This window comes from Callorhinus ursinus, unplaced genomic scaffold (assembly GCF_003265705.2).
Source record: "Callorhinus ursinus isolate GAN/ISIS: 27379988/994484 unplaced genomic scaffold, GSC_fseal_2.0 scaffold29, whole genome shotgun sequence".
In the NCBI taxonomy this organism is placed as follows: Eukaryota; Metazoa; Chordata; class Mammalia; order Carnivora; family Otariidae; genus Callorhinus; species Callorhinus ursinus.
In genome coordinates, this window is record NW_027397091.1 from 14,637,753 (window position 1) to 14,652,311 (window position 14,559).

General features: G+C 41.5%; 1 protein-coding gene across 3 annotated transcripts in view; it reads right to left on the reverse strand.

Moving 5' to 3' along the window:
- Positions 1-14,559, reverse strand: part of BFSP1 (beaded filament structural protein 1) — a 72,282-nt gene that overhangs the window by 44,870 nt on the left and 12,853 nt on the right. Inside the window, exon 1 of one of the 3 annotated variants that reach the window (XM_073878428.1) lies at positions 12,802-12,867. The exons of the other annotated variants lie outside the window; for them this stretch is intronic. Within the exon in view, the coding sequence (XP_073734529.1) occupies positions 12,802-12,803 (2 nt within the window). The 5' untranslated portion in view covers positions 12,804-12,867. Of the gene's footprint in view, positions 1-12,801; positions 12,868-14,559 lie in introns of those variants that run through there. 3 annotated transcript variants of the gene reach the window in all.

Consider the following 14,559-nt stretch of genomic DNA (forward strand, 5'->3'; position numbering starts at 1 on the left):
ACACAAGCCATCCTGGAAAGGTTCAGTTCGAATAGGGTGGCCAGCAACCCCAAGGGAAAGGGCAGACCCCCGGTTCCCCAGTCCCTGCTCCCTTAGCCGGGCCTCCCCATCAGGCCCCAGTCTCTAGTGTATGCTTAGCTGCCCTGTAAGTGATGTGTCCACAGAAGAGTGACTACAGATGGAGAAACACTCAGAAGCAAGTCTCCCTCTCCAACTGCACACCTGTGGTGGACTCTGAAGACTTTTGGGAAAATAAAGCCATGGATTCAAACACTATCAAAGGCAGGAGGGCACTAAGCACCAAACTGCTTTTGTCAGGGTCCAATACAGAAACTGAAGCAAGTATCAACCAACCCAAATTTGTTGGACGATGGATGTGTTCCTTGTATGTTTTTGACCGGTGGGCACCAACACAAGGCATGACAACTAAATTGCAATGCAGGATCCTGAATAGGATTCTAGACTAGGAAAAAAAAAAAAAGCTATAAAGGAATATTATTGTGATGATTGACAAAATTTAGATAATAATATTACAAGTGTTAAAATGTCTGCTTTGGGGGGTGCCTGGGTGGCTCAGTCGTTAAGCATCTGCCTTAGGCTCAGGTCATGATCCCAGAGTCCTGGGATGGAGCCCCGCATCGGGCTCCCTGCTCAGCAGGAAGCCTGCTTCCTTTCCCACTCCCCGATTGTGTTCCCTCTCTCGCTGTCTCTCTCTCTCTCTCTCTCTGTCAAATAAGTAAAATCTTAAAAAAAAAAATGCCTGCTTTGGGTAATTGTACTATGGCATATAAGAAAATGACCTTGGTCTTAGGAAATGCACACTAGTTTAAAGAATAATGAGGTACAATGTCCAATTTACCCTCATCTGGTCAGAAAATAAGCAATATACATGCCTATATCAAACACACCCACATAAATAAATACACAGAATAATAAAGCAAATGGAGAAAAATGTAAATAATCGGTGGCTTTGGGTAAAGGGTATATGGAAATATCCCTGTACTCTTCCTGCAACATTTCTTTAAATTTGAAATTGTAACAAAAGAGAACCCCCCCCCCGCAAAATCCTGAACACCTATGGGAAAACTGTGCTGAGAATAGATGTTTCTTAATGATAGCAAGAAAGTGCAAAAATGCTCCTTTGGTTTACCAGATAGTCTCAGCAACCAGGATTTCACTGATGATTGTGGTAGGAGTTTAACACAACTAATAATGAAAGCCTTTAGAAATGTATCTGGACTTATCTTCCCTGAATACCAGACAATGGGGCACAACCTTGGCATGTCTCTGAGACATTGTTATACCTACTCATACATCATCACTGGTTATGCATGAAAAGTGGCCATACCCATGACCTCAGGGATGCAGAAATGAGTCATCGTCCCAGCAGGCGCCATCCTCAGGACCAAGTTTGGGGAAGTCTCTTTCACTGTTATAATTTCTTGTGGATTTATTTATTTTTTTTTTTAAAGATTTTATTTATTTATTTGACAGAGAGAGACACAGCGAGAGAGGGAACACAAGCAGGGGGAGTGGGAGAGGGAGAAGCAGGCTTCCCGCGGAGCAGGAAGCCCAATGTGGGGCTCGATCCCAGAACCCTGGGATCATGACCTGAGCTGAAGGCAGACGCTTAACAACTGAGCCACCCAGGCGCCCCATAATTTCTTGTGGATTTAAATCTAGCCATGCTATTCATATTTCTGCTCAGTGCTTCTCTTTAAGATAGCATTAAACAGACCTACCACCACTCTTAACTTGGGTCAGCCTACATCTGAACCACAGCCCTTTTTCTTCTGGGAATAAATTGTCAAGTGGTTTGTTGTATCATCGAGCCATGGTTGGCCAACTGGCATGCCCACTTTGCCCTAAAAGGAGGATGTTCCAGACCCTGGTTTGTACCACTTAGGAAATGGATACCGAGGAATTAGGTATACATATCCAGGAAGGCATTTCTGATAAAAATTTACATTCACAGATTTAAACATACATCCGGTATATCATGTTTATAGGGCCATATCTACTTTCCTATAGATATCAAGAGGAACTGAATAAACTATTTCATGAGAAGAAGTTCTATCTTCCCAATTCACCTACTTCTTAGCTTTGAGCTGAAATTGGGAGGGATGATAGTCCAAGCTATTTTATCCACTATTTTCAGATTCTGCACACAGTTTAAAAGTACAGTAAGGGACTCTAAGACTGTACATTTTAAGCCCTAACCTTCAATTTGCAGACTTAAACTCCATGTGAAGTTTTCCAATGAAATTTGTAACAATAGCCAGTTTGAGTAAGATTGCCATGGTTTGGCAGGCATCTGAGTCTGACCAGTACTCAAAGAACTACCTATTCCAACCATCTGACTTATTAGTTCATTTGGAAAAGGACTATAATGATAAGAATATTATCCTTGTACTTCACCCTCTACCACCTGCTCATGGTTGACACCTACTGACTCCCACCCCTTCATTTATCTACTATTTTTGTCATCTGACTTTTCTTCTCACTCAGGAGATACCATCCTTTTCTTCATTTGTCTGTGCCCCTTGGTTTGGATAACAATATCTTCCTTATTCCTTTGCACCTTCTACCCATGAGCTCATGCATATGGATTTATGAAGATGACCATTGAGAAAGGCCTTCACTTCTACACACCCAAGCCCCCGCATAGGCTTAGCCAAGACGTCCTCCTGGCTAAGGCTCTACCTCTCCACTACCCGAGCGCACCTGCTCATATGATTGCTCTAACAAGTCTGGAGCTCTCTGAAGGCAGGGCAGTTGTCAATATTGTTCATTCTGCCAGTGGCCACCCTCCACCAGAGGATCAGTCCAGAGATCCATCCTCTATCCTTCCCCAGGCCGTTGGAAACTCTAAAAGCCTAGCCCTCCCAGATCACATCACCTGCCTCCCAGGCCCCATGGTTTCCTGTAGAGTTTGGCAAATGGGGGTCACTGGCAGGAGATCAGACAGACTCCCTTCCTGCTTCCCTCTCCCCTCTAAGCAAAATCACCCCTTCATGGCATCTCTTGCTCCTTTCGGCCTGGGGTAGTAAGAGCTTCCTGCTGTTGCTAGTTCTGGGCCTTTCACCATGCTTTGCTAATAATCTTAACCCTGTTCACAACTCCGGAACTTGTCCTTTCATTAAATTCTCTTCAGTTGAACTCTTGTTTAGAGCATTTATTTCCGGCTAGATACAGAAGAACCCTGACATATGCAGTATCTCATTCATCAACTGGTAAAGCTTCTGAAACAACATAGGTACCTGATAAAATGAATTCAACAACAAATGAAGCTTAGAGGGGCGCCTGGGTGGCTCAGTCTTCAAGGATCTGCCTTCGGCTCAGGTCATGATCCCAGGGTCCTGGGATCAAGCCCCACGATAGGCTCCCTGCTCCGTGGGAAGCCTGCTTCTCCCTCTCCCGCTCCCCCTGCTTGTGTTCCTGCTCTCCTTCTCTCTCTCTCTGTCAAATAAATAAATAAAATCTTAAAAAAACAAAACGAAGGGCGGAGCAAGATGGCGGAGGAGTAGGAGACCTGGATTCCGTCTGGTCTCAGGAATTCAGCTGAATAGGGATCAAACCATTCTGAACACCTACGAACTCAACAGGAGATCGAAGATAAGAATAGTAACAACACTCTGAACAGAAAAGCGACCACTTTCTGGAAGGTAGGACGTGCAGAGAAGTGAATGCGAGGCGATATTCGGGAGGATAGATGGCGGGGGAGGGGGCCTCCGTCGGCCGCTTCTGGCAAGTGATAGAGCAGCGGAGCACAAAATCGGAACTTTTAGAAGGCGGCTCTGCGGAGGGACGTCGCTCCAGTGGCTAAGCGGGGGGTGGAACCCTCGTGGGACAGTGTGGTCTCAGGACCCTCGGGGTCACAGAAAGACCGGGGGTGCCTGAGTGTGGCAGAGCTCCCAGGTATCGGAGCGGGGAAGCCGGCTGCAGAGACGGAGCTGAGACGCGGGCTCTCAGCTCGGGGTTGCCATAAACTGTGATCCGCACCCCAGTCAGGCTGATGCTCCTCCAGCAGGGACCCAACAAGCGGCAGAGCTGGGGAGACTCCCCTTCCTCCCCTGGGAGGAGTGGCACGGAAGTGCACCGCAGGGATCTGCTGGGTTTGGAGACTCCACACGGGGTCGGGTGCCAGACATAGAAATGCTCGATCACAGGCCGGGTGAGCACGGAGTGCGGCCGGAGACCAGGGAGATGGGAGTGACTGCTTTTCTCTGGGGGCACACTGAGGAGCGGGGCCCCGAGTTCTCAGCTCCTCCGGGTGGAGATTGGGAGGCCACCATTTTCGCCCTGGTCCTCCAAAGCTGTACCAGAGCTTGCAGGGAACAAAAGCTCCTGAGAGCAAACCCGAGCAGCTTGCTTAGCCCGGACTCACAAGGGCGGGGCAATTCCGCCTCCGGCAAAGACATTTGGGAACCACGGCAACAGGCCCCTCCCCCAGAAGATCAGCATGAACAGCCAGCAAGCCAAGACCAAGTTTATGGATCAAGGAGAACAGGAGAACTCCAGTGCTACGGGAATACTGCACATAGAATTCATGGCTTTTTTACCATAATTCATTAGTTCTTCAAAGTTAATTTTTTTAACTGTTTCTTTTTTTGAATTTTTCTTTTTCCCTTTTTCAAACATCTATCAATCCCTTTTTTAAAAAAACATTTTTTATTTTTCATTTTTAGAGTCATATTTTTATCCCTTCATAGTACTTACCCTTATTTTTGACGTATATATATATAAGTTGTTCTCTCTTTAAAATTTTGAGATACAATTTCTTCTAACAGATCAAAATATACCCTAAATCACTAGTGTATGGCTTTGTTCTAGTCTCCTGCCTGATCACATTCTCTCCCTTTTTTTTCTTTTTCTTTTTAAATCTTCTTCTGTCTTTTTAAAAACAACTTATCTTATCAAGTCCTTTTATAAAATCTTTTATAATTTACATCTTTACAGTCATCTGCCATCCCTTCATTGTATCAACCCTTATTTTGTACATATATAAGTCTTTCTTCCTTTAAAATTTTAGCAGGCACTTTCTTCTAACAGACCAAAATATGCCCAAAAGCTAGTGTGTGGCACTGATCTATGCACTAGCCTGATCATATTTGATCATATTCTGTTTTTTTTGTTTTGTTCTGTTTTTGTTTGTTTTTATCTTTTTCTTTTTCCTTTTTTTTTTCTCTTCTTTCTTTCCCTTTCTTGTCCCCTGGTTTCAGATCTTTTCTGATTTGTATAGAGTATATTCGCTGGAGACGTTGTTAACCTGTTAGCATTCTGTTCTCTCATTCATCTGTTCTCCTCTGGACAAAATGACAAGACAAAAAAAATCACCTCAGCAAAAAGAACAAGAGGTAGTACCGTCTGCCAGGGACCCACTCAATACGGACATTAGTACAATGTCGGACCTAGAGTTCAGAATCATGACTTTAAAGATACTAGCTGGGCTTGAAAAAAGTGTGGAAGTTATTAGAGAAACACTTTCTGGAGAAATAAAAGAACTAAAATCTAACCAAATCGAAATCAAAAAGGCTATTAATGAGGTGCAATCAAAAATGGGGGCACTAACTGCTAGGATAAATGAGGCAGAAGAAAGAATCAGCGATATAGAAGACCAAATGATGGAAAATAAAGAGGCTGAGAAAAAGAGAGATAAACAACTACAGGATCACGAGGGCAGAATTCGAGAGATAAGAGATACGATAAGACGAAACAACATTAGAATAATTGGGATCCCAGAAGAAGAAAGAGAGAGAGAGGAGCAGAAGGTATATTGGAGCAAATAATAGTAGAGAACTTCCCTAATGTGGGGAAGGAAACAGGCATCAAAATCCAGGAGGCACAGAGAACCCCTCTCAAAATCAATAAAAATAGGTCAACACCCCAACAGCTAATAGTAAAACTTACGAGTCTCAGAGACAAAGAGAAAATCCTGAAAGCAGCTCAGGAGAAGATATATGTAACCTACAATTGTAGAAATATTAGACTGGCAACAGACCTATGCACAGAGACCTGGCAGGCCAGAAAGGACTGGCATGATATCTTCAGAGCACTAAACGAGAAAAATATGCAGCCAAGAATACTATATCCAGCTAGGCTATCATTGAAAACAGAAGGAGAGATAAAAAGCTTCCAGGACAAACAAAAACTAAAGGAATTTGCAAACACAAACCAGCGCTACAAGAAATATTGAAAGAGGTCTTCTAAGCAAAAAGAGAGCCTAAAAGCAGCATAGATCAGAAAGGAACACAGACAATATACAGTAACAGTCACCTTACAGGCAATACAATGGCACTAAATTCATACCTTTCAATAGTTACCCTGAATGTAGATGGGCTAAATGCCCCAATCAAAAGACACAGGCTATCAGATTGGATTAAAAAACAAGACCCATCAATATGCTGTCCGCAAGAGACTCATTTTAGACCCAAAGACACCCCCAGATTGAAAGTGAGGGGGTGGAAAACCATTTACCATGCTAATGGACACCAAAAGAAAGCTGGGGTGGCAATCCTTATATCAGACAAATTAGATTTTAAAACAAAGACTGTAATAAGAGATGAAGAAGGACACTATATCCTACTTAAAGGATCTATCCAACAAGAAGATCTAACAATTGTAAATATCTATGCCCCTAACGTGGGAGCAGCCAATTATATAAGGCAATTAATAACAAAGGCAAAGAAACACATTGACAACAATACAATAATAGTGGGGGACTTTAACACCCCCCTCACTGAAATGGACAGATCATCTAAGCAAAAGATCAACAAGGAAATAAAGACTTTAAATGACACACTGGACCAAATGGACTTTACAGACATATTCAGAACATTCCATCCCAAAGCAACAGAATACACATTCTTCTCGAGTGCCCATGGAACATTCTCCAGAATAGATCACATCCTAGGTCACAAATCAGGTCTCAACCAGTACCAAAAGATTGGGATTATTCCCTGCATATTTTCAGACCACAATGCTTTGAAATGAGAACTCAATCACAAGAGGAAAGTCGGAAAGAACTCAAATACATGGAGACTAAAGAGCATCCTACTAAAGAATGAATGGGTCAACCAGGACATTAAAGAAGAATTTAAAAAATTCATGGAAACCTATGAAAATGAAAACACAACTGTTCAAAATCTTTGGGATACAGCAAAGGCAGTCCTGAGAGGAAAGTATATAGCAATACAAGCCTTTCTCAAGACACAAGAAAGATCTCAAATACACAACCTAACCCTACACCTAAAGGAGCTAGAGAAAAAACAGCAAATAAAGCCTAAACCCAGCAGGGGAAGAGAAATAATAAAGATCAGAGCAGAAATCAATGAAATAGAAACCAAAAGAACAGTAGAACAGATCAACGAAACTAGGAGCTGGTTCTTTGAAAGAATTAACAAGATTGATAAACCCCTGGCCAGACTTATCAAAAAGAAAAGAGAAAGGACCCAAATCAACAAAATCATGAATGAAAGAGGAGAGATCACAACCAACACCAAAGAAATGCAAACAATTATAACATATTATGAGCAACTCTATGCCAGCAAACTAGATAACCTGGAAGAAATGGGTGCATTCCTAGAGATGTATCAACTACCAAAATTGAACCAGGAAGAAATAGAAAACCTGAACAGACCTATAACCACTAAGGAAATTGAAGCAGTCATCAAAAATCTCCCAAGAAACAAAAGCCCAGGGCCAGATGGCTTCCCAGGGGAATTCTATCAGACATTTAAAGTAGAATTAATACCTATTCTCCTGAAACTGTTCCAAAAAATAGAAATGGAAGGAAAACTTCCAAACTCATTTTATGAGGCCAGCATTACCTTGATCCCAAAATCAGACAAAGACCCCATCAAAAAGGAGAATTACAGACCAATATCCTTGATGAACATGGATGCAAAAATTCTCACCAAAATCCTAGCCAATAGGATCCAACAGTACATTAAAAGGATTATTCACCATGACCAAGTGGGATTTATCCCTGGACTGCAAGGCTGGTTCAATATCTGCAAATCAATCAGTGTGATACAATACATTAACAAAAGAAAGAACAAGAACCATATGATCCTCTCAATAGATGCAGAAAAAGCATTTGACAAAGTACAGCATCCTTTCTTGATCAAAACTCTTCAGAGTATAGGGACAGAGGGTACATACCTCAATATCATAAAAGCCATCTATGAAAAACCTACAGCGAATATCATTCTCAATGGGGAAAAGCTGAGAGCTTTTCCCCTAAGGTCAGGAATGTGGCAGGGATGTCCACTCTCACCACTGCTATTCAACATAGTATTAGAAGTCCTAGCCACAGCAATCAGACAACAAAAAGAAATCAAAGGCATCCAAATCGGCAAAGAGGAAGTCAAACTCTCACTCTTTGCAGATGATATGATACTGTATGTGGAAAACCCAAAAGACTCCACCCCAAAGCTGCTAGAACTCATATAGGAATTCAGTAAAGTAGCAGGATATAAAATCAGTGCACAGAAATCAGTGGCATTCCTATACACCAACAACAAGACAGAAGAGAGACAAATCAAGGAGTCGATCCCATTTACAATTGCACCCAAAACCATAAGATACCTAGGAATAAATTTAACCAAAGAGGCAAAGGATCTGTACTCAGAAAACTAGAAAATACTCGTGAAAGAAATTGAGGAAGACACAAAGAAATGGAAAAACGTTCCATGCTCATGGATTGGAAGAACAAACATTGTGAAGATGTCAATGCTACCTAGAGCAATCTACACATTCAATGCAATCCCCATCAAAATACCATCCACCTTTTTCAAAGAAATGGAACAAATAATCCTAAAATTTGTATGGGAATCAGAAGAGACCCTGAATAGCCAGAGGAATATTGAAAAAGAAAAGCAAAGCTGGCGGCATCACAATTACGGACTTCCAGCTCTATTACAAAGCTGTCATCATCCAGACAGTATGGTACTTGCACAAAAACAGACACATAGATCAATGGAACAGAATAGAGAGCCCAGAAATGGACCCTCAACTCTATGGTCAACTCATCTTTGACAAAGCAGGAAAGAATGTCCAATGGCAAAAAGACAGTCTCTTCAACAAATGGTGTTGGCAAAATTGGACAGGCACATGCAGAAGAATGAAAGTGGACCATTTCCTTACACCACACACAAAAATAGACTCCAAATGGTTGAAAGACCTAAACGTGAGACAGGAGTCCATCAAAATCCTAAAGAACACAGGCAGCAACCTCTTCGAACTCAGCCACAGCAACTTCTTCCTAGAAACATCGCCAAAGGCAAGGGAAGCCAGGGCAAAAATGAACTATTGGGATTTCATCAAGATAAAAAGCTTTTGCACAGCAAAAGAAATAGTCAGCAAAACCAAAAGACAACCGACAGAATGGGAGAAAATATTTGCAAAGGACATATCAGATAAAGGGCTAGTACCCAAAATCTATAAAGAACTTATCAAACTCAACACCCAAAGAACAAATAATCCAATGAAGAAATGGGCAGAAGACATGAACAGACATTTTTCCAAAGAAGACATCCAGATGGCCAACAGACACATGAAAAAGTGCTCAACATCGCTTGGCATCAGGGAAATCCAAATCAAAACCTCAATGAGATACCACCTCACACCCGTCAGAATGGCTAAAATTAACAAGTCAGGAAACGACAGATGTTGGCGGGGATGTGGAGAAAGGGGAACCCTCCTACACTGTTGGTGGGAATGCAAGCTGGTGCAACCCCTCTGGAAAACAGTATGGAGGTTCCTCAAACAGTTGAAAATAGAGCTACCATACGATCCAGCAATTGCACTACTGGGTATTTACCACAAAGATACAAATGTAGGGATCCGAAGGGGTACGTGCACCCCAATGTTTATAGCAGCAATGTCCACAATAGCCAAACTGTGGAAAGAGCCAAGATGTCCATCGAGAGATGAATGGATAAAGAAGAAGTGGTATATATACACAATGGAATATTATGCGGCCATCAAAAGGAATGAGATCTTGCCATTTGCAACGACGTGGATGGAACTGGAGGGTGTTACGCTGAGTGAAATAAGTCAATCAGAGAAAGACATGTATCATATGACCTCACTGATATGAGGAATTCTTAATCTCAGGAAACAACTGAGGAGGGTTGCTGGAGTGGTGGGGGGTGGGAGGGATGGGGTGGCTGGGTGATAGACATTGGGGAGGGTATGTGCTATGTTGAGCACTGTGAATTGTACAAGGCTGATGAATCACGGATCTGTACTTCTGAAACAAATAATGCAATATATGTTAAGAAAAAAAAAAGAAGAAGAAGATAGCAGGAGGGGAAGAATGAAGGACAGTAAGTCGGAGGGGGAGAGGAACCATGAGAGACGATGGACTCTGAAAAACAAACTGAGGGTTCTAGAGGGGAGGGGGGTGGGGGGATGGGTTAGCCTGGTGACGGGTATTAAAGAGGGCACATTCTGCGCGGAGCACTGGGTGTTATGCACAAACAATGAATCATGGAACACTACATCAAAAACTAATGACGTAATGTATGGTGATTAACATAGCAATAAAAAATTATTAAAAAAAGAACTGTAAAACAATATGCAAAATATACATTATCTTAGATGAAATATACACTTAAATACCACAGTGGAAAGGTAAATCTCAAATATTACTGCAATTATCTTCACTAATAAAGAGAGGGGCACTGGGCAATTTTTTTAGTTTTCTGGTAGTTTAAAACTTTTCTATTAACAAAAATAAATCATCCCTGTTTAATAAGAAAAAAAAACAAAATGAAGCTTAGATAGAAATTTGAAATCAAGACAAAGTTTTTGAATGTGGGGAAGTTCATCTTGAAACTTTCAAATGGGGAAGCTGGGTATTGCTCTGCCAAAGATGAAGCATGAAGCTCTTATCAGTAGCTATACCAGGGGCCTGGTGCTCTCACTCCATGTTCACTGACTGGGCTGTTTCAAAGGGCATGGTAAAATTTTGTAGCAGCCCTAAACTGAAATTTGCTTTGCTCTCCACTGTAATAGCTAGATTTATGTTGCCTTGCATCATTGGAGGAAATACAGAGGGACAGGACAAAAATACATTCATTAAGAAAGAAAACAGTGCACCAGTCAGCAGAATGGCTGTACTTACAAGACACAATAAAAGAAAAAATTAATTCCTTGGAAAAGAGCTTTCTATTTTAAGAAGATGAAAAAGAAAAAGAAGTTATGCTCTCAAGTGATAGATAATGAAGACATTTCCCAGGGCTCCTCAAACACTGTAGCTTTTCAGATGTAAACCTGAAACAAAATCCATTACAAAGGCTGGCATCCAGTTTGGATTCTGACTGCTTATTTTGTTCTGTGGTCAGCCTTTGCTGAACATAGCAGTTTAAACAAGCCACAGAGCTGAGTGGCTCCTGTCTCTAAAATGCCTCTTGGATTGTCCTCAATGACCCTATTGTAGGACTTAGAATCTGCAAGGATGACAATTAAACAGGACATTTGGGATCCAATTCTCCCAGGGTACATTTTTTTTTCTTTAAGGTAACCTGAGTTTTTGGGTAACACACACCCTGGTTCTGAAAATGCCACTTTGTCAGGATTTGCTACATGATATCCTCGTGACCCCTACAACCAATTCCAGGGCATTGTAGGGGCAACAAACCAGTGTTCCCAAGCCTGCATTGGGGGCACTATTTGGCTGAGTCACTTGCAATATTATTCTGGAGCTACCTCTTAGGAGCTCATAAGACCCAACTGTTGAATTTCCAGGAATTTTGGGAGCTGGTTAACACCTCACTGATAGCTTAAAATCAGCCACAGTGGTATTTACACCACAGGAGTTGACAAACACTATAAAGACACTTCAGGACATTTCTCCCCTTGAAACTCAGTTATTCAACATTTATTGGAGTCACATCAATTATGAAATAACATGGGTCCATCTCTCTGGTGGCTGAAATTGATGGAGAGAAACATGATGTCCTTTCTTCAATCTCTGCAAGCTCAAAGAAGAGAATCAGCCTTCCCAAGTATATTATTTAAAATGGTACCCTAAATTTAAATGCTCAGTTTTAAAAAATTAGAGTGGAATTAGAGTCTACAGCCTGAGAAAATGGTTTGTTTTGATTTCAAGTTGGCTCAAGAAGTTTCTGAAAAATAATTTATGATAATTGCCTTATAAAGTTAAAATGCCTTCCAAAATTTTATGGGACTATTGCAAAAACTGGGGAAGTCAACCAGTAAATTAAAGTGTATCTCTATAAAGAGAGAGAGAGATTTATCTCAAAACTAGTTTAGGCCTAGCTGGAGGGATTGGTCTCTTTTCATTGGAAGGGAAGAAAGCAATCCCAACAAATCTCAAGATTTTTTTTTTTCCCTGAAATAATGGCTGACCATGGCCTCTGTTGTTTTTGGCAAAGTTTTCTACCAAAACAAGAATTTTGCAACTGCAATGACCTAACTTGGGAAACAATTTTATAACATTTTCTAGGAACCACAAAACATTCGTTTTACTCTTTCTGAAGACCAGCAGTGGGACCAGAAGGAGAGCATAATATTTTGCCGTGTAACAAAGAAAAAACTTGATAAGGTCAGGGGCTGGAAGAATATTTCAGTTCAAATAACGGTCATCCAGAGCCTGTGAAATGTCGTCTTTCAAACCAGTAACAAACATGCCTCGCACAGCATCACAACCAGCTAAGATCCTGGATCCACTCAGCATAATGGGCAACATTTTTCATACAGTAAATTGTAAGCTGGGCAGCTAGTTTTGACAAAAACAGCAGGAACAGTAGTTAGCTGCAAAAACAGACTCACATGTTAGAAGAGCCAGCAGAAAACTTCTTGACGTGGTTCGAAAAAACATAGAAGCTTCTTGCAGGGACTCGGATTTCAGTTGGGAGAGGGTAGACAATCCCAGTCAGACAACAGTATTATTGCTGGAGACTGCAAAAATATCGATCAGCTCAACTATCAGCAAAATGCCTTCCCACAGCCTATTAAATATGCACCAGCGAAGTTTTTTGAAGTAGGCTGATATACTGTGTCATAGGATGTATGGATTAAAATTATGGACGCTTGAGTTCAATAGTCTAGGTTTATTTTTAAAAAGACTTTATTTATCTATTTGTTTATTTTAGAGAGAGAAAGGAGGAGGGGCAGTGGGAGAGGGAGAGAGAGAAAAACTCAAGCAGACTCCGGGCTGAGATCATGACCTGAGCCAAAGCCAAGAGTCAGAAGCTTAACTGACAGAGCCACCCAGGGGCCCCTCAATAGTTTAGGTTTAAATCCTTCATGACCCATTAGCTACATGATCTCAGAAAAGAGACTTAATCTCTCTAAGCCTCACATGTCCCATCTATGAACTGGGGGTGATAGTAGTTCCCAAAAGATGTCATGAGGGCTAACTGATGTGTTCAGAACGGTGTGTGGCACATAGTAAGTGCTTAACAAATATTAGCCATTACTTTTTGTATGTAGGCTGGCAGACTTTGAGCATTTGTCTTAGTTTGGAATCCCCCAGATGCAGACCCTGAGCACAAGTAGTATGTTTGGGAGAGGATCCTGTCACAGCAGCAGGTGAATGGGGGAAGTGAGGCAGGAGGGGAAAAGGCCAACCACAGGGGTGTCATCACAATTACCTCAGTGGGTAGCTGGCGCTCGCTGCATCTGGAAACTCTAGGAGACAGAACAGGATACCCCACAGAACTATCCCACCCAAGGAGTGAGGAAGCCTGGTACTTATCCACCAACTCCCTGTCCATCTTTGGTTGGGAACTGCTCCAGAGGGCATTAACACTCTAGGACATGGGACAGAAAATGGCAGGTAGTTCAGAGTCAGCAGCCTTCAGTGTTAGGGAGCATAAGGGGACATAGGAGGGGAGCTGGCCAAAGCTGCTAGGGTCCTGCCATCACTGTTTTCAGATCATTAAATGAACTGAAGTTCCTCTATATATTTATTTTAATGGGTCAACTCTTAAGTAACACTAATACAACAAAACAAAACAGAAAACTGTGTTCATTCTATGCTGATTTTAATGGAGGTATTAAGACAAGAAATAAATTATGTAACTTTAAAATATTTGTATGTAAGTTCCCACAAAGTCAACATGATGTTGAGAATAGCATATGGACTTGAAACCCTAATTCTTCTTTGAGCGGCTTACCTTTCCCTCAGTATCCATCACCTGAAGCTAGGGAGGTATCCAATAATTTTCATAGTGCTGTGGACTAGCCAAGCCCTCGTGGAAAAGGAAAACATCCGTCTTTTTCAAAAAATCACCAAACTTTTAGCAGCTGCAATAACAGGCTTCTTCAGTAAATGAAATCATTTGAGTTTTTAGGAAAAATAATATATTAAGACTTTCCTATGCATCCAGAGGTTCAAATACTAAAACAATAATTAACACCATAGACTCCATCCCTAAATTGAAAAATGCATCTGTTGCATAATCTGTGTCTTTTTCACGTGAAAAGGGTAAAGTCTGTATATGTGGCCAATGTTTCTAAAAATAAGTAACTGCCTCAGAGGAAAAGATTGGAAGTTATGCCTATCGAAAAAATAAACTATTTTGT